Source organism: Coregonus clupeaformis, chromosome 3 (assembly GCF_020615455.1).
Source record: "Coregonus clupeaformis isolate EN_2021a chromosome 3, ASM2061545v1, whole genome shotgun sequence".
NCBI classification, from domain to species: domain Eukaryota; kingdom Metazoa; phylum Chordata; class Actinopteri; order Salmoniformes; family Salmonidae; genus Coregonus; species Coregonus clupeaformis.
In genome coordinates this window covers 29,224,299-29,244,074 of record NC_059194.1, presented here as the reverse complement: position 1 = coordinate 29,244,074, position 19,776 = coordinate 29,224,299, and the positions used below count along the sequence as shown (strand labels likewise).

Sequence of the window (19,776 nt, the reverse complement as noted above, 5' to 3'; positions counted from 1 at the left end):
GTACAACCCCAAGAACACCATCCCAACCGTGAAGCATGGAGGTGGAAACATCATTCTTAGGGGATGCTTTTCTGCAAAGGGGACAGGACGACTGCACCGTATTGAGGGGAGGATGGATGGGGCCATGTATCGTGAAATCTTGGCCAACAACCTCCTTCCCTCAGTAAGAGCATTGAAGATGGGTCATGGCTGGGTCTTCCAGCATGACAACGACCCGAAACACACAGCCAGGGCAACTAAGGAGTGGCTCCGTAAGAAGCATCTCAAGGTCCTGGAGTGGCCTAGCCAGTCTCCAGACCTGAACCCAATAGAAAATCTTTGGAGGGAGCTGAAAGTCCGTATTGCCCAGCGACAGCCCTGAAACCTGAAGGATCTGGAGAAGGTCTGTATGGAGGAGTGGGCCAAAATCCCTGCTGAAGTGTGTGCAAACCTGGTCAAGACCTGCAGGAAACGTATGATCTCTGTAATTGCAAACAAAGGTTTCTGTACCAAATATTAAGTTCTGCTTTTCTGATGTATCAAATACTTATGTCATGCAATAAAATGCAAATTAATTACTTAAAATTCATACAATGCGATTTTATGGATTTTTGTTTTAGATTCCGTCTCTCACAGTTGAAGTGTACATATGATAAAAATGACAGACCTCTACATGCTTTGTAAGTAGGAAAACCTGCAAAATCGGCAGTGTTTCAAATACTTGTTCTCACCACTGTATATATATACAGTGGGGAGAACAAGTATTTGATACAATGCCGAAAATCCAGAAAATAACATTGTACGATTTTTAAGTATTTAATTTGCATTTCATTGCATGACATAAGTATTTGATACATCAGAAAAGGAGAACTTAATATTTGGTACAGAAACCTTTGTTTGCAATTACAGAGATCATACGTTTCCTGTAGGTCTTGACCAGGTTTGCACACACTGCAGCAGGGATTTTTGCCCACTCCTCCATACAGACCTTCTCCAGATCCTTCAGGTTTCGGGGCTGTCGCTGGGCAATACGGACTTTCAGCTCCCTCCAAATATTTTCTATTGGGTTCAGGTCTGGAGACTGGCTAGGCCACTCCAGGACCTTGAGATGCTTCTTACGGAGCCACTCCTTAGTTGCCCTGGCTGTGTGTTTCGGGTCGTTGTCATGCTGGAAGACTCAGCCACGACCCATCTTCAATGCTCTTACTGAGGGAAGGAGGTTGTTGGCCAAGATCTCGCGATACATGGCCCCATCCATCCTCCCCTCAATACGGTGCAGTCGTCCTGTCCCCTTTGCAGAAAAGCATCCCCAAAGAATGATGTTTCCACCTCCATGCTTCACAGGTTTCTTTTATACAGGTAACAAGTTCAAACAGGTGCAGTTAATACAGGTAATGAGTGGAGAACAGGAGGGCTTCTTAAAGAAAAACTAACAGGTCTGTGAGAGCCGGAATTCTTACTGGTTGGTAGGTGATCAAATACTTATGTCATGCAATAAAATGCAAATTAATTACTAAAAAATCATACAATGTGATTTTCTGGATTTTTGTTTTAGATTCCGTCTCTCACAGTTGAAAGTGTACCTAGGATAAAAATTACAGACCTATACATGCTTTGTAAGTAGGCAAACCTGCAAAATCAGCAGTGTATCATATACTTGTTCTCCCCACTGTATATATATATATATGCTACCATTCAAAATGCTTTTGCCAGTTGACCTGCTTCTGTTTTGTGGGTGGCACTGTGTGCTGTTTCGGAAGGCCTAGAGATCTGGGGGGACGGGGGTGGTCTACCGATCACTGGGATGACAACCCAACTTGGGATGGGGATAGTGGAGGTTTACTTAGTAGAAATGCAAATATCATGGTACAGCTATATGGACACTCAATCATTAAGGTACTTGTTATTGGTAAATTTACAAACATATATTATGATAAATAGATTAGAAATTTGTATCTCATATGGAAAGTGGTGAATTAAGTATATCTAGTTATTTACATTTACCTTTTTTTGTCATTTAGCAGACACTCTTATCCAGAGCGCCTTACAGTTAGTGAGTGCATACATTATTATAATTTATTTTAATTATTATACTGGGAATCAAACCCACAACCCTGGCGTTGCAAACGCCATGCTCTACCAACTGAGCTACATCCCTGCCGGCCATTCCCTCCCCTACCCTGGACGACGCTGGGCCAATTGTGTGCCGCCCCATGGGTCTCCCGGTCGCGGCCGGCTACGACAGAGCCTGGATTCGAACCAGGATCTCTAGTGGCACAGCTAGCACTGCGATGCAGTGCCTTAGACCACTGTGCCACTGGGGAGGTTATAGTTGTCATAATTGTAATGGCTTATCAGATAATAACAAAAGAAGAATAATATTTACATGGCTCAAAGAGAAGGAATATAATATCTATTGTTTACAGCAAACTCATTCACCAATTCTAGATGAAGTTGTGTGGAAAAAGGACTGGGGGGGCAAAATATACTTCTCACATGGGCAAAGAAACTCAAAAGGGGTGATGATGTGAATTAACAGTAATTTTGATCCAAATGTGCAAATTGTCCAAACAGATCCGCAAGGTAGATGCAAAATGTTTTTTATTGTGAAACACAAGAAATAAGACAGAAAAACAGAAAACTTGAGCATGAATAACTATTCACCCCCCCAAAGTCAATACTTTGTAGAGCCACCTTTTGCAGCAATTACAGCTGCAAGTCTCTTGGGGTATATCTCTATAAGCTTGGCACATCTAGCCACTGGGATTTTTGCCCATTCTTCAAGGCAAAACTGCTCCAGCGCCTTCAAGTTGGATGGGTTCCGATGGTGTACAGCATCTTAAGTCATACCACAGATTCTCAATTGGATTGTAGTCTGGGCTTTGACTAGGCCATTCCAAGACATTTAAATGTTTCCCCTTAAACCACTCAAGTGTTGCTTTAGCAGTATGCTTAGGGTCATTGTCCTGCTGGAAGGTGAACCTCCGTCCCAGTCTCAAATCTCTGGAAGACTGAAACAGGTTTCCCTCAAGAATTTCCCTGAATTTAGCGCCATCCATCATTCCTTCAATTCTGACCAGTTTCCAAGTCCCTGCCAATGAAAAACATCCCCACAGCAAAAACATCCCCACAGCATGATGCTGCCACCACCATGCTTCACTGTGGGGATGGTGTTCTCGGGGTGTTGAGTTTGCGCCAGACATAGCGTTTTCCTTGATGCCCAAAAAGCTTAATTTTTGTCTCATCTGACCAGAGTACCTTCTTCCATATGTTTGGGAAGTCTCCCACATGCCTTTTGGCGAACACCAAACGTGTTTGCTTATTTTTTCTTTAAGCAATGGCTTTTTTCTGGCCACTCTTCCGTAAAGCCCAGCTCTGTGGAGTGTACGGCTTAAAGTGGTCCTATGGACAGATACTCCAATCTCCGCTGTGGAGCTTTGCAGCTCCTCCAGGGTTACCTTTGGTCTCTTTGTTGCCTCTGATTAATGCCCTCCTTGCCTGGTCCGTGAGTTTTGGTGGGCGGCCCTCTCTTGGCAGGTTTGTTGTGGTGCCATATTCTTTCCATTTTTTAATAATGGATTTAATGGTGCTTCGTGGGATGTGAAAAGTTTCGGATATTTTTGTATAACCCAACCCTGAACTTTACTTCTCCAAAACGTTGTCCCTGACCTGTTTGGAGAGCTCCTTGGTCTTCATGGTGCCGCTTGCTTGGTGGTGCCCCTTTCTTAGTGGTGTTGCAGACTCTGGGGCCTTTCAGAACAGGTACTGAGATCGTGTGACAGATCATGTGACACTTAGATTTCACACAGGTGGACTTTATTTAACTAATTATGTGACCTCTGTAGGTAATTGGTTGCACCAGATCTTATTTAGGGGCTTCATGGCAAAGGGGGTGAATACATATGCACACAACACTTTTCCGTTATTTATTTTGTACGAATTTTTTGAAACAAGTTTTTTTTTTCATTTCACTTCACCAATTTGGACTATTTTGTGTATGGCCATTACATGAAATCCAAATAAAAATCAATTTAAATTACAGGTTGTAATGCAACAAAATAGGAAAAACACCAAGGAGGATGAATACTTTTGCAAGCACTGTATATAACAAATTATCAACCCTGCAAGCAATACAAGACTGTATTATTATGGTGAGAGATTATAATACAGTTTTAAATAGCTCAATTTATTCATTCATTTTATTTCACCTTTATTTAAGCAGGTAAGCCAGTTGAGAACAAGTTCTCATTTTGTCACGCCCTGGCTCTGGGGACACTGTTATGTTGAGCCAGGGTGTGTAGATCTGTGTAGTGTGTTTCTATGTTGGCCTGAGTGACTCCCAATCAGAGGCAACGAGTGTCAGCTGTTTGCTGGTTGTCTCTGATTGGGAGCCATATTTAACTGTCGGTCTTTCACTTTGTGGTTGTGGTTTCTTGTTCCTTTTGGTTTGTGTGTATCGAAGGACTTCACGTTTCGTTCGTTGTTTTGATCGTGTGATCTGTTTAATAAATAATATGTACGCATTCAACGCTGCGCATTGGTCCTCCTCCTTAAGCGATCGTGACAGAAGAAACCACCAAGACAGGACCAAGCAGCGTGAAGAGGAGAGTGGATGGACCTGGGATCAGTGGAGTAGGAGTCTCGACTGGGCCCAGCCAAGTGAAGAGCAGAGAGGCTGGTCTATGGAGCAATGGATTAAGAGTCTCGACTGGGCCAAGCCAAGCGAAGAGCAGAAAGGTTGGACTTTGGAGCAGTGGGGTGAGAGTCTGGTGAGAACTAGGGAGGCCTGGTCCACGGGGAGGAGAGACCCCCAGAAAATGTTTAGGGGGGGGCTCACGACGTGGACGTCGGGGCAGCAGGAGGCCGCGATAGAGCGGTCCAGCGGGTTGACAGAGGAGGCCGCCAGGTTACGGGGGTCACTGGTGTTAAAGGGGAAGGAAAGTGTGGAGGCACGGCGAGAGGTACTGGGGTGTATTACCAGTCCGGTCCGGCCCGTTCCTGATCCTTGCATAGGGCCAGTGGCGTGTGTCCCCAGTACGGTTCGGCCTGTTCCTGCCTCTCGCACCGAGCCTGTGGTGCGCGTCGTCAGCCCTGTCCGGCCCGTTCCTGCTCTCCGCACCAAGTCTGTGGTGCGTTTCGTCAGCCCTGTCCGGCCCGTTCCTGCTCTCCGCACCAAGTCGGCGGTGCGCGTCGCCAGCCCAGGCCGGCCCATTCCTGCTCCCCGCACCAAGTCTGTGGTGCGTTTCGTCAGCCCGGCTCGGCCCGTTCCTACTCCCCGCACCAAGTCAGGGGTGCGCTTCGACAGCCCGGCTCGGCCCGCTCCTGCTCCCCACACCAAGCCAGTGGTGTGCGTCGTCAGCCCGGCTCGGCCCGTTCCTGCTCCCCGCACCAAGTCAGGGGTGCGCTTCGACAGCCCGGCTCGGCCCGCTCCTGCTCCCCACACCAAGCCAGTGGTGTGCGTCGTCAGCCCGGCTCGTCCCATTCCTGCTCCCCGCACCAAGTCAGGGGTGCGCTTCGACAGCCCGGCTCGGCCCGCTCCTGCTCCCCACACCAAGCCAGTGGTGTGTGTCGTCAGTCCGGCACGGCCCGTGCCTGTTCCACCGGTGGCTGGTCCGGCACCGGTCAGATGCTTCACGTCGGAGCTAGAGCAATCCGCTCCACCAGTGTTTAGTCCAGCTCCGGCCAGCAGGGCCAGACCGGACCAGGGGTACTGTGGGGGGTTAGAGAGGGAGTGGGGATCATGCCCAGAGCCGGATCCGCCGCTAAGGCGGAGTGCCCACCCGGTCCCTCCCCTGTGGTATTTAGTTGGCGCGGTCGGAGTCCGCGCCTTTAGGGGGGGGTACTGTCACGCCCTGGCTCTGGGGACACTGTTATGTTGAGCCAGGGTGTGTAGATCTGTGTAGTGTGTTTTTATGTTGGCCTGAGTGACTCCCAATCAGAGGCAACGAGTGTCAGCTGTTTGCTGGTTGTCTCTGATTGGGAGCCATATTTAACTGTCGGTCTTTCACTTTGTGGTTGTGGTTTCTTGTTCCTTTTGGTTTGTGTGTATCGAAGGACTTCACGTTTCGTTCGTTGTTTTGATCGTGTGATCTGTTTAATAAATAATATGTACGCATTCAACGCTGCGCATTGGTCCTCCTCCTTAAGCGATCGTGACACATTTACAACTGTGACCTGGCCTAGATAAAGCAAAGCAGTGCGATAAAAACAACAACAACAACACAGAGTTACATATGGGATAAACAAAACGTACAGTCAAAAACACAATAGAAAATCTATATACAGTGTGTGCAAATGTAGTAAGTTATGGAGGTATGGCAATAAATAGGCCATAGTGCACAATAATTACAATTTAGTATTAACACTGGAGAGATAGATGTGCAAAAGATGATGTGCAAATAGAGATACTGGGGTGCAAATTAGCAAAATAAATAACAATATGGGGATGAGGTAGTTGGGTGGGCTAATTACAGATTGGCTGTGTACAGGTGCAGTGATCGGTAAGCTCCTCTGACAACTGATGCTTAAAGTTAGTGAGGGAGATAAGAGTCTCCAGCTTCAGAGATTTTTGCAGTTCGTTCCAGTCATTGGCAGCAGAGAACTGGAAAGAATGGCGGCAAAAGGAGGTGTTGGCTTTGGGGATGACCAGTGAGATATACCTGCTGGAGCGCATACTACGGGTGGGTGTTGCTATGTTGACCAATGAGCTAAGATAAGGTGGGGATATGCCTAGCAGTGATTTATAGATGACCTGGAGCCAGTGGGTTTGGCGACGAATATGTAGTGAGGGCCAGCCAACGAGAGCGTACAGGTCACAATGGTGGGTAGTATATGGGGCTTTGGTGACAAAACGGATGGCACTGTGATAGACTACATCCAATTTGCTGAGTAGAGTGTTGGAGGCTATTTTGTAGCTCAATTTTGGAGATCTGTAGCCCAATTGGTAGAGCATGGCGCTTGTAACGCCAGGGTAGTGGGTTCGATCCCCGGGACCACCCATACGTAAAAATATATGCGCACATGACTGTAAGTCGCTTTGGATAAAAGCGTCTGCTAAATGGCATATTATAGTCAGTTTTACGAGGGCATGTTTGGCAGCATGAGTGAAGGAGGCTTTGTTGCGAAATAGGAAGCCGATTCTAGATTTAACTTTGGATTGGAGATGCTTAATGTGAGTCTGGAAAGAGAGTTTACGGTCTAACCAGACACTTAGGTATTTGTAGTTGTCCACATATTCTAAGTCAGACCCGCCGAGAGTAGTGATTCTAGTTGGGCGGGCGGGTGCAAGCAGCATTCGATTGAAGAGCATGCATTTAGTTTTACTAGCGTTTAAGAGCAGTTGGAGGCTACGGAAGGAGTGTTGTATGGCATTGAAGCTCGTTTGGAGGGTTGTTAACACAGTGTCCAATGAAGGGCCAGATGGTGTCGTCTGCGTAGAGGTGGATCTGAGCGTCACCAGCAGCAAGAGCGACATCATTGATATACACAGAGAATAGAGTCGGCCTGAGAGTTGAACCCTGTGGCACCCCCATAGAGACTGCCAGAGGTCCAGACAACAGGCCCTCTGATTTGACACATTGAACTCTATCTGAAAAGTAGTTGGTGAACCAGGCAAGGCAGTCATTTGAGAAACCAAGGCTATTTAGTCTGCCAACAAGAATGCGGTGATTGACAGAGTCGAAAGCCTTGGCCAGGTCGATGAAGACGGCTGCACAGTACTGTCTTTTATTGATCGCGGTTATAATATCGTTTAGGACCTTGAGCGTGGCTGAGGTGCACCCATGACCAGCTCGGAAACCAGATTGCATAGCGGAGAAGGTACGGTGGGATTCAAAATGGTCGATGATCTCAATAAAGGAAATCACACTACAAACTATCACCCTCATGCTCTTAACGAAATCATGAATGTCATGGATACATTAGAACTAGTGGATATATGAAGGCTTAAATATCCTGACCTAGTGAGATATACATAGTGGAGACTCAATTAAGTCTTGACTTCTTTCTTATGTCATTCTCGTTGGCACCAAAAGTGTAAAATGTGTTTATAGGGGACAGAATGCGGTCGGACCATCATATGATTGGCTTATACATTACTCTTACTGAATTTCCACATGGGCGAGGACATTGGAAATGTAATCAAAGCCTATTGGATGATAACTTCTTTATAACTAGGACAGAGAAATGTATAACTGAATTTTTCCGACATAACATAGGTACAGCAATCCCTTTTAAATGTGCCTTTAGAGGCCTTGCAATTTAGTACTCATTTCAAAAACAAAAGCAATTTAGGTCAAAAGAGTCCATACTAACAAAGGAAATAGAAGGTCTAACAGAACAGATAGATAGCAATAAAAACTGTAACATAGAGGCTCAGAATAAATTAGAGGAAAAACAAAAAGAAATGGAGAAACTTATTTAAAAAAGATAAAAATTATCAGACACTCAATAAGAAGGTCTGATTTAATTATTACTGAAACAGGATACAAGTGGGAAATATAAAGATCCAGTCCATTAAAAAAATTGAAGGCCCCTTACACTTCAGTGTTGTGATGCAAAAATTCTAGCAAAATGTATAGCGCATAGAATTAAAAAGGTATTGTCGGACATTATTCATTCTAATCAGACAGGTTTTTTACATGGACGATACATTGGAGATAATATAAGGCACGTACTGGAAACAATAGAAAACTATGAAAAATCGGGGAATGCAGGCCTGTTATTCATAGCTGACTTTGAAAAGGCATTTGATAAAGTACGACTGGAGTTTATATATAAATGCCTGGAGCATTTCAATTTTGGAGAATCTCTTATAAAATGGGTTAAAATCATGTATAGTAACACTAGGTGTAAAATAGTAAATAATGGCTATTTCTCCCAAAAAAATTTAACTGTCAAGAGGATTAAAACAATGTTGTCCACTATCGGCATATCTATTTATTATGGCCATCGAAATGTTAGCTATTCAAATCAGATCAAACAATAATATCAAGGGATTACAAATCCAGGGTTTAAAAACAAAGGCGTCATTGTACGCTGATGATTCATGTTTTCTTTTAAATCCACAACTTGAATCCCTCCTCAGCCTCATAGAGGATCTAGATACATTTTCTAACCTCTCTGGATTATAACCAAATTATGATAAATGTACTACAGTTGAAGTCGGAAGTTTACATACACTTAGGTTGGAGTCATTAAAACTTGTTTTTCAACCACTCCACAAATGTATTGTTAATAAACTATAGTTTTGGCAAGTCGGTTAAGACAGACACATTTTCTAACCTCTCTGTATTACAACCAAATTATGACAAATGTACTATATTACGTATTGGATCACTAAAAAATACAATTTTGACATTACCATGTAGTTTACCTATAAAATGGTCTGATGGTGATGTGGATATGCTCGGAATTTCTGGCTCTCACAGACCTGTAACTTCTTCTTTAAGAGGCTCCTCTGTCCTCCACTCGTTACCTGTATTAATGGCACCTGTTTGAACCTGTTATCAGTATAAAAGACACGTGTCCACAACCTCAAACAGTCACACTCCAAACTCCACTATGGCCAAGACCAAAGAGCTGTCAAAGGACACCAGAAACAAAATTGTAGACCTGCACCAGGCTGGGAAGACTGAATCTGCAATAGGTAAGCAGCTTGGTTTGAAGAAATCAACTGTGGGAGCAATTATTAGGAAATGGAAGACATACAAGACCACTGATAATCTCCCTCGATCTGGGGCTCCACGCAAGATCTCACCCCGTGGGGTCAAAATGATCACAAGAACGGTGAGCAAAAATCCCAGAACCACACGGGGGGACCTAGTGAATGACCTGCAGAGAGCTGGGACCAAAGTAACAAAGCCTACCATCAGTAACACACTACGCCGCCAGGGACTCAAATCCTGCAGTGCGAGATGTGTCCCCCTGCTTAAGCCAGTACATGTCCAGGCCCGTCTGAAGTTTGCTAGAGTGCATTTGGATGATCCAGAAGAGGATTGGGAGAATGTCATATGGTCAGATGAAACCAAAATATAACTTTTTGGTAAAAACTCAACTCGTCGTGTTTGGAGGACAAAGAATGCTGAGTTGCATCCAAAGAACACCATACCTACTGTGAAGCATGGGGGTGGAAACATCATGCTTTGGGGCTGTTTTTCTGCAAAGTGACCAGGACGACTGATCCGTGTAAAGGAAAGAATGAATGGGGCCATGTATCGTGAGATTTTGAGTGAAAACCTCCTTCCATCAGCAAGGGCATTGAAGATGAAACGTGGCTGGGTCTTTCAGCATGACAATGATCCCAAACACACCGCCCGGGCAACGAAGGAGTGGCTTCGTAAGAAGCATTTCAAGGTCCTGGAGTGGCCTAGCCAGTCTCCAGATCTCAACCCCATAGAAAATCTTTGGAGGGAGTTGAAAGTCCGTGTTGCCCAGCGACAGCCCCAAAACATCACTGCTCTAGAGGAGATCTGCATGGAGGAATGGGCCAAAATACCAGCAACAGTGTGTGAAAACCTTGTGAAGACTTACAGAAAACGTTTGACCTGTGTCATTGCCAACAAAGGGTATATAACAAAGTATTGAGAAACTTTTGTTATTGACCAAATACTTATTTTCCACCATAATTTGCAAATAAATTCATAAAAAATCGTACAATGTGATTTTCTGGAGAAAAAAATTCTCATTTTGTCTGTCATAGTTGACGTGTACCTATGATGAAAATTACAGGCCTCTCTCATCTTTTTAAGTGGGAGAACTTGCACAATTGGTGGCTGACTAAATACTTTTTTCCCCCACTGTATTTATATAATGAATATGAATTCGGAGGACAGAAATTATTAAATATTAAAGCATTAGACCTATCACTGAAAGCTTCTCTAGCAAATTAGTAAGATTGTCTCACCCAATGTTCAAGAATGGCCTTTTTCCCTTTATTCAGATTACAACCTCTCACTTTCAGTTATTTGAAAAGGAAATAATCTCCCAAATATCACTATTTCTAAAACAAGCCATAGAAAGTTAGTTGCAATTTCAATTTAATCCTCCAGAAACGACAGAACAAATAATGCAACAAATATTGTGGTTGAACTCAAATATACTAATTGATAAAAAACCTATTTTTTTTGACAAAATGTTTAAAAAAGGTATAATCTTCGTAAATGATATCATCGGTAGGACTGGTGGAGTTATGTCGCACATGCAGCTAACAAAAACATATGAAAATGTCTGCTCTACCCAAAATTACAACCAAATAATTGCAGCCTTACCGCAAAAATGGAAGACGAAAGTGGAAGGGGGAGAAAATAAGGAACTTGTCTGTTGGCCTTGCATTAAAGAACATAATTGTTTAAAGAAAACTGTGATAAATAAAAAAAGTATACCAGTTTCATTTAAGGACCAAAGGATTAACAGCCGTCCCATATAGATTGCAAAATAGTTGGGAAGACATTTTTGACGTACCGATCCCATGGCATAGTGTTTATGAACTGATAAGCAAAATGACACCGGATTCAAAACTTAGAATCTTTCAATTAAAATTATCATATAAAATTCTTGCTACCAATAGAATGTTATTTATATGGGGGATACAATCTTCCCAGCTCTGCAGATTTTACTGCGAAGAGACAGAATCATTAGATCATTTGTTTTGGTACTGTCCATTTGTAGCTTGTTTTTGGACACAGGTCCAGGAATGGCTAAAGGATTGCAATATTTACTTGGAGCTATCCTTGCAGATAGCATTACTGGGTGATCTGAAAAGTCATAGTCAATCGATCAATAATTTAATAATACTTTTAGCAAAAATGTTTATTTTCAATTTACAATCTGTAGAAACAATGAGAATAGAAAGGTTCAGAACTTTTGTAAAACATCACAGTACAGTTGAAAAATATATGGCAAATAGAAATCCTATATGGATGGTGTTAAGAGATAGATGGGTGGTGTTGAATGGTGTTGAAGGATGGGACTAATAACAACTAACAACAACTAATAGCAAGATAACTAATAATGTAAGCATACTGTGTCCAAAAAATATTTGATCCCCTGCTGATTTTGTACGTTTGCCCACTGACAAAGAAATGATCAGTCTATAATTTTAATGGTGCTTGTAGTTGGCCACCAGGTTTGCACACATCTCAGGAGGGATTTTGTCCCGCTCCTCTTTGCAGATCTTCTCCAAGTCATTAAGGTTTCAAGTCTGACGTTTGGCAACTCGAACCTTCAGCTCCCTCCACAGATTTTCTATGGGATTAAGGTCTGGAGACTGGCTAGGCCACTCCAGGACCTTAATGTGCTTCTTCTTGAGCCACTCCTTTGTTGCCTTGGCCGTGTGTTTTGGATCATTGTCATGCTGGAATACCCATCCACGACCCATTTTCAATGCCCTGGCTGAGGGAAGGAGGTTCTCACCCAAGATGTGACGGTACATGGCCCCGTCCATCGTCCCTTTGATGCGGTGAAGTTGTCCTGTCCCCTTAGCAGAAAAACACAGCCAAAGCATAATGTTTCCACCTCCATGTTTGACGGTGGCTATGGTATTCTTGGGGTCATAGGCAGCATTCCTCCTCCTCCAAACACGGCGAGTTGAGTTGATGCCAAAGAGCTCCATTTTGGTCTCATCTGACCACAACACTTTCACCCAGTTCTCCTCTGAATCATTCAGATGTTCATTTGCAAACATCAGACGGCATGTATATGTGCAGGATTTCAGTCCTTCACGGCGTAGTTTGTTACCAATTGACTTCAACTGTATATTACGTATTGGATCACCCCCCAAAAAAATGTGGGGTCTGATGGTGATGTGGATATACTCGGAATACATATCCCAAATGAAATAAATGATCGCACTCCAATACATTTTTATAGAAAGTTAGCAACAATAGATAATATCTTGCTACCATGGAAAGGTAAATACTTGTTTATTTGTGGAAAAATCACCCTGATGAACTCTTTAGTATTATCCCAGTTTACCTATTTGCTTTTGGTCTTGCCTACACCTAGCGAACAGTTTTTTAACTTCCATTTTAATGGAAGTGGAAAGTGGAAGGGGGAACAAATAAAAAACTTGTTCGTCGGCCCTGCATTAAAGACCACATTTGGTTAAAGAAAATTGTGATTAATAAAAAAGTATACCAGTTTAATTTAAGGACCAAAGGATTGACAGCCGTCCCATATATATTGCAAAATAGTTGGGAAGAGATTTTTGACGTATCGATTCCATGGCAAATTGTTTATGAACTGATACGCAAAATGACGGCAGATTCAAAACTTTGTTCTATTTAAATTATTTTACAAAATTATTTCCACCAATAGAAAGTTATTTATATGGGGGATACAATCTTCCCAGCTCTGCAGATTTTGCTGCGAAGAGACAGAATCATTAGATCATTTGTTTTGGTACTGTCCATTTGTAGCTTGTTTTTGGTCACAGGTCCAGGAATGACTGAAGGATTGCAATATTTACCTGGAGCTAGCCCTGCAGATAGCACAACTGGGTGATCTGAAAAGAGTGCAAAGCTGTCAACAAGGCAAAGGGTGGCTATTTGAAGAATCTTAAATATAAAATATATTTTGATTTGTTTAACACTTTTTTGGTTACTACATGATTCCATATGTGTAATTTCATAGTTTTGATGTCTTCACTATTATTCTACAATGTAGAAAATAGTAAAAAATAAAGAAAAACCATTGAATGAGTAGGAGTTCTAAAACATTTGACCGGTAGTGTATATATACAGTGGGGAGAACAAGTATTTGATACACTGCAGGTTTTCCTACTTACAAAGCATGTAGAGGTCTCTAATTTTTATCATATGTACACTTCAACTGTGAGAGACGGAATTTAAAACAAAAATCCAGAAAATCACATGTATGATTTTTAAGTAATTAATTTGCATTTTATTACATGACATAAGTATTTGATCACCTAACAACCAGTAAGAATTCCGGCTCTCACAGACCGCAACTCCTGAGTGGCGCAGTGGTCTAAGGCACTGCATCGCAGTGCTAACTGTGCCACTAGAGATCCTGGTTCGAATCCAGGCTCTGTCGCAGCCGGCCGCGACCGGGAGACTCATGGGCGGCGCACAATTGGCCCAGCGTCGTCCAGGGTAGGGGAGGGAATGGCCGGCAGGGATGTAGCTCAGTTGATAGAGGATGGCGTTTGCAACACCAGGGTTGTGGGTTCGATTCCCACGGGGGGCCAGTATAAAAAAATATATATATGTATTCACTAACTGTAAGTCGCTCTGGATAAGAGCGTCTGCTAAATGACTAAAATGTAAATGTTTTTCTTTAAGAAGCCCTCCTGTTCTCCACTCATTACCTGTATTAACTGCACCTGTTTGAACTCGTTACCTGTATAAAAGACACCTGTCCATACACTCAATCAAACAGACTCCAACCTCTTCACAATGGCTAAGACCAGAGAGCTGTGTAAGGACATCAGGGATACAATTTTAGACCTGCACAAGGCTGGGATGGGCTACAGGACAATAGGCAAGCAGCTTGGTGAGAAGGCAACAACTGTTGGCGCAATTATTAGAAAATGGAAGAAGTTCAAGATGACAGTCAATCACCCCCGGTCTGGGGCTCCATGCATGAACTCACCTCGTGGGGCATCAATGATCATGAGGAAGGTGATGGATCAGCCCAGAACTACACGGCAGGACCTATTCAATGACCTGAAGAGAGCTGGGACCACAGTCTCGAAGAAAACCATTAGTAACACACTACGCCGTCATGGATTAAAATCCTGCAGCGCACACAAGGTCCCCCTGCTCAAGCCAGCGCATGTCCAGGCCCGTCTGAAGTTTGCCAATGACCATCTGGATGATCCAGAGGAGGAATGGGAGAAGGTCATGTGGTCTGATGAGACAAAAATAGAGCTTTTTGATCTAAACTCCACTCGCCGTGTTTGGAGGAAGAAGAAGGATGAGTACAACCCCAAGAACACCATCCCAACCATGAAGCATGGAGGTGGAAACATCATTCTTTGGGGATGCTTTTCTGCAAAGGGGACAGGACGACTCCACCGTATTGAGGGGAGGATGGATGGGGCCATGTATCGCGAGATCTTGGCCAACAACCTCCTTCCCTCAGTAAGAGCATTGACGATAGGTCGTGGCTGGGTCTTCCAGCATGACAACGACCCGAAACACACAGCCAGGGCAACTAAGGAGTGGCTCCGTAAGAAGCATCTCAAGGTCCTGGAGTGGCCTAGCCAGTCTCCAGACCTGAACCCAATAGAACATCTTTGGAGGGAGCTGAAAGTCTGTATTGCCCAGCGACAGCCCCGAAACCTGAAGGATCTGGAGAAGGTCTGTATGGAGGAGTGGGCCAAAATCCCTGCTGCAGTGTGTGCAAACCTGGTCAAGAACTACGTATGATCTCTGTAATTGCAAACAACGGTTTCTGTACCAAATATAAAGTTCTGCTTTTCTGATGTATCAAATACTTATGTCATGCAATAAAATGCAAATTAATTACTTTAAAATCATACAATGTGATTTTCTTGATTTTTGTTTTAGATTACGTCTCTCACAGTTGAAGTGTACCTATGATAAAAAATTACAGACCTCTACATGCTTTGTAAGTAGGAAAACCTGCAAAATCGGCAGTGTATCAAATACTTGTTCTCCCCACTGTATGTATACATATATATATATATATATATATATATATATATATATATATTGTGGGGAAAAAACATATGGGGATTGAAAGTGATGCAGACAATTACATTGATGGATGTTACAATCTATCTGCAATATTAAAGCTGATCTCCCCCTAAAAAAGTAAAAATAAAATGAAAAATGAAAAACATTTATTATTGATATCATATCATGTCGATGTCAGTATTGATACAGTATATACAGTTGAAGTCGTATGTTTACATACACCTTAGCTAAATACATTTAAACTCAGATTTTCCAAAATTCCTGACATTTAATCCTAGTACAAATTCCCTGTCTTATGTCAGTTAGGATCACCACTTTATTTTAAGAATGTGAAATGTCAGAATAATAGTAGAGAAAATGATTTATTTCAGCTTTTATTTTTTTCATCACATTCCCAGTGGGTCAGAAGTTTACATACACTCAATTAGTATTTGGTAGCATTGCTTTTAAATTGTTTAACTTGGGTCAAACGTTTCGTGTAGCCTTCCACAATCTTCCCAAAATAAGTTGGGTGAATTTTGGCCCATTCCTCCTGACAGAGCTGGTGTAACTGTGTCAGGTTTGTAGGCCTCCTTGCTCGCACATGCTTTTTCAGTTCTGCCCACAAATGTTCTACAGGTTTGACGTCAGGGCTTTGTGATGGCCACTCCAATACCTTGACTTTGTTGTCCTTAAGCCATTTTGCCAAAACTTTGGAATTATGCTTGGGGTCATTGTCCATTTGGAAGACCCATATGCGACCAAGCTTTAACTTCCTGACTGATGTCTTGAGATGTTGCTTCAATATATCCACATAATTTTCCTTCCTCATGATGCCATCTATTTTGTGAAGTGCACCAGTCCGTCCTGCAGCAAGATCTTTGTCCCCATGTGCAGTTGCAAACCGTAGTCTGGCTTTTTTATGGCGGTTTTGGAGCAGTGGCTTCTTCCTTGCTGAGCGGCCTTTCAGGTTATGTCGATATAGGACTTGTTTTACTGTGGATATAGATACTTTTGTACCTGTTTCCTCCAGCATCTTCACAAGGTCTTTTGCTGTTGTTCTGGGATTGATTTGCATTTTTCGCACCAAAGTACATTCATCTCTAGGAGACAGAACGCGTCTCCTTCCTGAGCGGTATGGAGGCTGCGTGGTCCCATGGTGTTTATACTTGTGTACTATTGTTTGTACAGATGAACGTGGTACCTTCAGGCATTTAGAAGGATGAACCAGGATGAACCAGACTTGTGGAGGTCTACAAGTTTTCTTCTGAGGTCTTGTCTGATTTCTTTTGATTTTCCCATGATGTCAAGCAAAGAGGCACTGAGTTTGAAGGTATTCCTTGAAATACATCTACAGGTACACCTCCAATTGATTCAAATGATGTCAATTAGCCTATCAGAACCTTCTAAAGCCATGACATCATTTTCTGGAATTTTCCAAGCTGTTTAAAGGCACAGTCAACTTAGTGTATGTAAACTTCTGACCCACTTGAATTGTGATACAGTGAATTATAAGTGAAATAATCTGACTGTAAACAATTGTCGGAAAAATTACTTGTGTCATGCACAAAGTAGATGTCCTAACCGACTTGCCAAAACTATAGTTTGTTAACAAGAAATTGTGGAGTGGTTGAAAAACGAGTTTTAATGACTCCAACCTAAGTGTATGTAAACTTCCGACTTCAACTGTAGGTAGAGATAGATATAATGTCATCTAATAAACTGTATCCTATGTCTCTGTCAGGGTCTTCCTCAGAGCCATCAACACCTATGCTGACACCATGAACCTCAAGTTCCTCAACAACAATGACTTTGAAGTGCAGGTCAGTGTGTGTTTGTGTGTGTGTGTGTGTGTGTGTGTGTGTGTGTGTATGCGTGTGCGTGTGCGTGTGAAAATGATGAACGTAAACACTCCACACTCGCTCTCTCTCTCTCCCTCCATCCCGCTCTCTCTTCCCCTCTTTCTGTCTCTCTCTGTCTCTCTCTGTCTCTCTCTCTCTCTCTCTCTCTCTCTCTCTCTCTCTCTCTCTCTCTCTTTCTCTCTCTCTCTCTCTCTCTCTCTCTCACACACACTCCCCCTCTATCATAAACTCATTCTTCCTGTCACATTCTCATTATTTTGATACCTCTCTTCTCTCTCTCTCTCTCTCGCTCTCTCTCTCTCGTTCTGTAGTTGTGGAATAATTACTTCCATTTGGCTGTTGCATTCATTACCCAAGAGTCATTGCAACTGCAGTACTTCTCTCCAATCAAGAGGAACAAGATCCTGGCAAAGTGAATTAAATTAAACTATTCATTTGTTTTTCTCTTCTGCCAATATAAATGAGTTATGCCATAGTATTTCTATAATAAATCCAGACTTGTTATTGGTTGTTGTATTTGCTCCTGTACTAAAACAAATCTGATTTATTTTTATCTTCAGGTATGGAGACATGAGGAGACTCATTGGTTTCGCCATACGGGACATGTGGTACAAATTGGGTAAGTGTGTGTGTTTGCGTCAGAATGTATGTATGTGTGTGTGTGTGTGTTATAGACTCTTAGACTCTTACTGTGTTTGTGTGTGTGTGTGTGTGTGTGTGCGTGTGTGCTTGCGTGTGTGTCTGTGTGTTTGTGTGTGTAGGTGGAAATAAGATCTGTTTTATCCCTGGGATGGTGGGTCCTATCCTGGAGATGACTCTGATTCCTGAGGAAGAGCTGAGACGAGCCACCATCCCCATCTTCTTCGACATGATGCAGTGTGAACACACACTCTCCGCGCACTTCCACAAGGTGTGAGAGTGGCACACACACACTACCACACACACACACGTGCATGCACACACATACATACGTTTACAGCTTCCGAGAGACTTAGCCGTTCTCTATCGCTTCTCTCCCTCTGTCTGTCTGTAGTTTGAGAATGAGATCATTCTGAAGCTGGATCATGAGGTGGAGGGGGGAGGAGGAGATGAGAGATATATGGAGCTACTGGAAACCATGTTGGTGCCTTTAATCAATATCAATATCGATATCACAGACAATATCTGTAATCTACCGCTCAATCAACCACTAATGCTTACTGGCTTACGTGTGTGTGTGTGTGTGTGTGTGTGTCTGTGTGTGTGTGTGTGTGTGTGTGTGTGTGTTCATGTGCATGCGTGCGCGTTTGTGTTTGTCAGTCTGTTGGAATGTGCTGTGGAGCATCCCTTGTTAAGGCCAGAGGTGGAGCACTTTGTTGACTTGGTGAAGGGACTCCTGGTGCGTCTCCTTGACTACCGCACGGTGATGAGCGACGACAGCCTCAACAACCGCATGAGCTGCACTGTCAATCTCCTGGTAAGCCTCGCCCACTACAGGAAGATCCACATTGGGCAGAATGCTATATCTTTAATCTGGTTTTTCAACTATTAGCACATTGTTGCGTCAACTGCTATACACACACCTTTATGTTTCATGTGTTGTCATCAGCCTGACCCACCTCACGCAAATCAACCTTGAGTTGCAGTGTCACTTTCAACACAAAACCACACCCTTCTCCCAAACATTAAACCAATCTGTTTATCTATATATCATCTGACAATCATTCCATGCCAATCAACTGTGCCCACCATATAGCCGTTACCATGGCATCACCAGCCACTATATAACATCCAATTAATTATATCCACCTTCTAATACATTCTGAAAATATTAATAAATTGAACCTTCATATTCTAGAACATTCAATAACAGTATCTGAGGCTGACAGTCAGTTAGACTAGATAGAATATCCCAGATCAATAAAAGATAAGATGAGTCTCAGAGGCATTACCAGCCTGTCGTTGTTGTGTTACTGTATTATACTGTGACACTATGGCAGTCACACGGGGCTGTCTGTCTGTCTGTCAATAACACAGCTGTAAAGCACAGTTAGGCCTATTCAGCACCCCTATGGCTATGCATTAGCCATTCCTTTTCATGTTTTTGAAGCTAAATATCCTTACCTCAGGCTAACTAACGTTAGCATGCTATGCTATACGCAAGCTATTCATCCTTACCTCAGGCTTACTGACATTAGCATGCTATGCTATACGCAAGCTAATCATCCTTACCTCAGGCTTACTGACATTAGTATGCTATGCTATACACAAGCTAATCATCCTTACCTCAGGCTAAC

The 19,776-nt window shown here is 42.9% G+C and overlaps 1 protein-coding gene across 1 annotated transcript in view; it reads left to right on the top strand.

The window, feature by feature from the left end:
* LOC121544127 (dedicator of cytokinesis protein 2-like) overlaps positions 1 to 19,776 on the top strand; it is a 180,323-nt gene that overhangs the window by 140,355 nt on the left and 20,192 nt on the right. The window contains exons 29-34 of the mRNA XM_041854116.2: positions 17,383 to 17,461; positions 17,812 to 17,912; positions 18,061 to 18,119; positions 18,262 to 18,410; positions 18,534 to 18,619; positions 18,800 to 18,956. Of these exons, the coding sequence (XP_041710050.2) occupies positions 17,383 to 17,461; positions 17,812 to 17,912; positions 18,061 to 18,119; positions 18,262 to 18,410; positions 18,534 to 18,619; positions 18,800 to 18,956 (631 nt within the window). The remainder of the gene's footprint in view (positions 1 to 17,382; positions 17,462 to 17,811; positions 17,913 to 18,060; positions 18,120 to 18,261; positions 18,411 to 18,533; positions 18,620 to 18,799; positions 18,957 to 19,776) is intronic.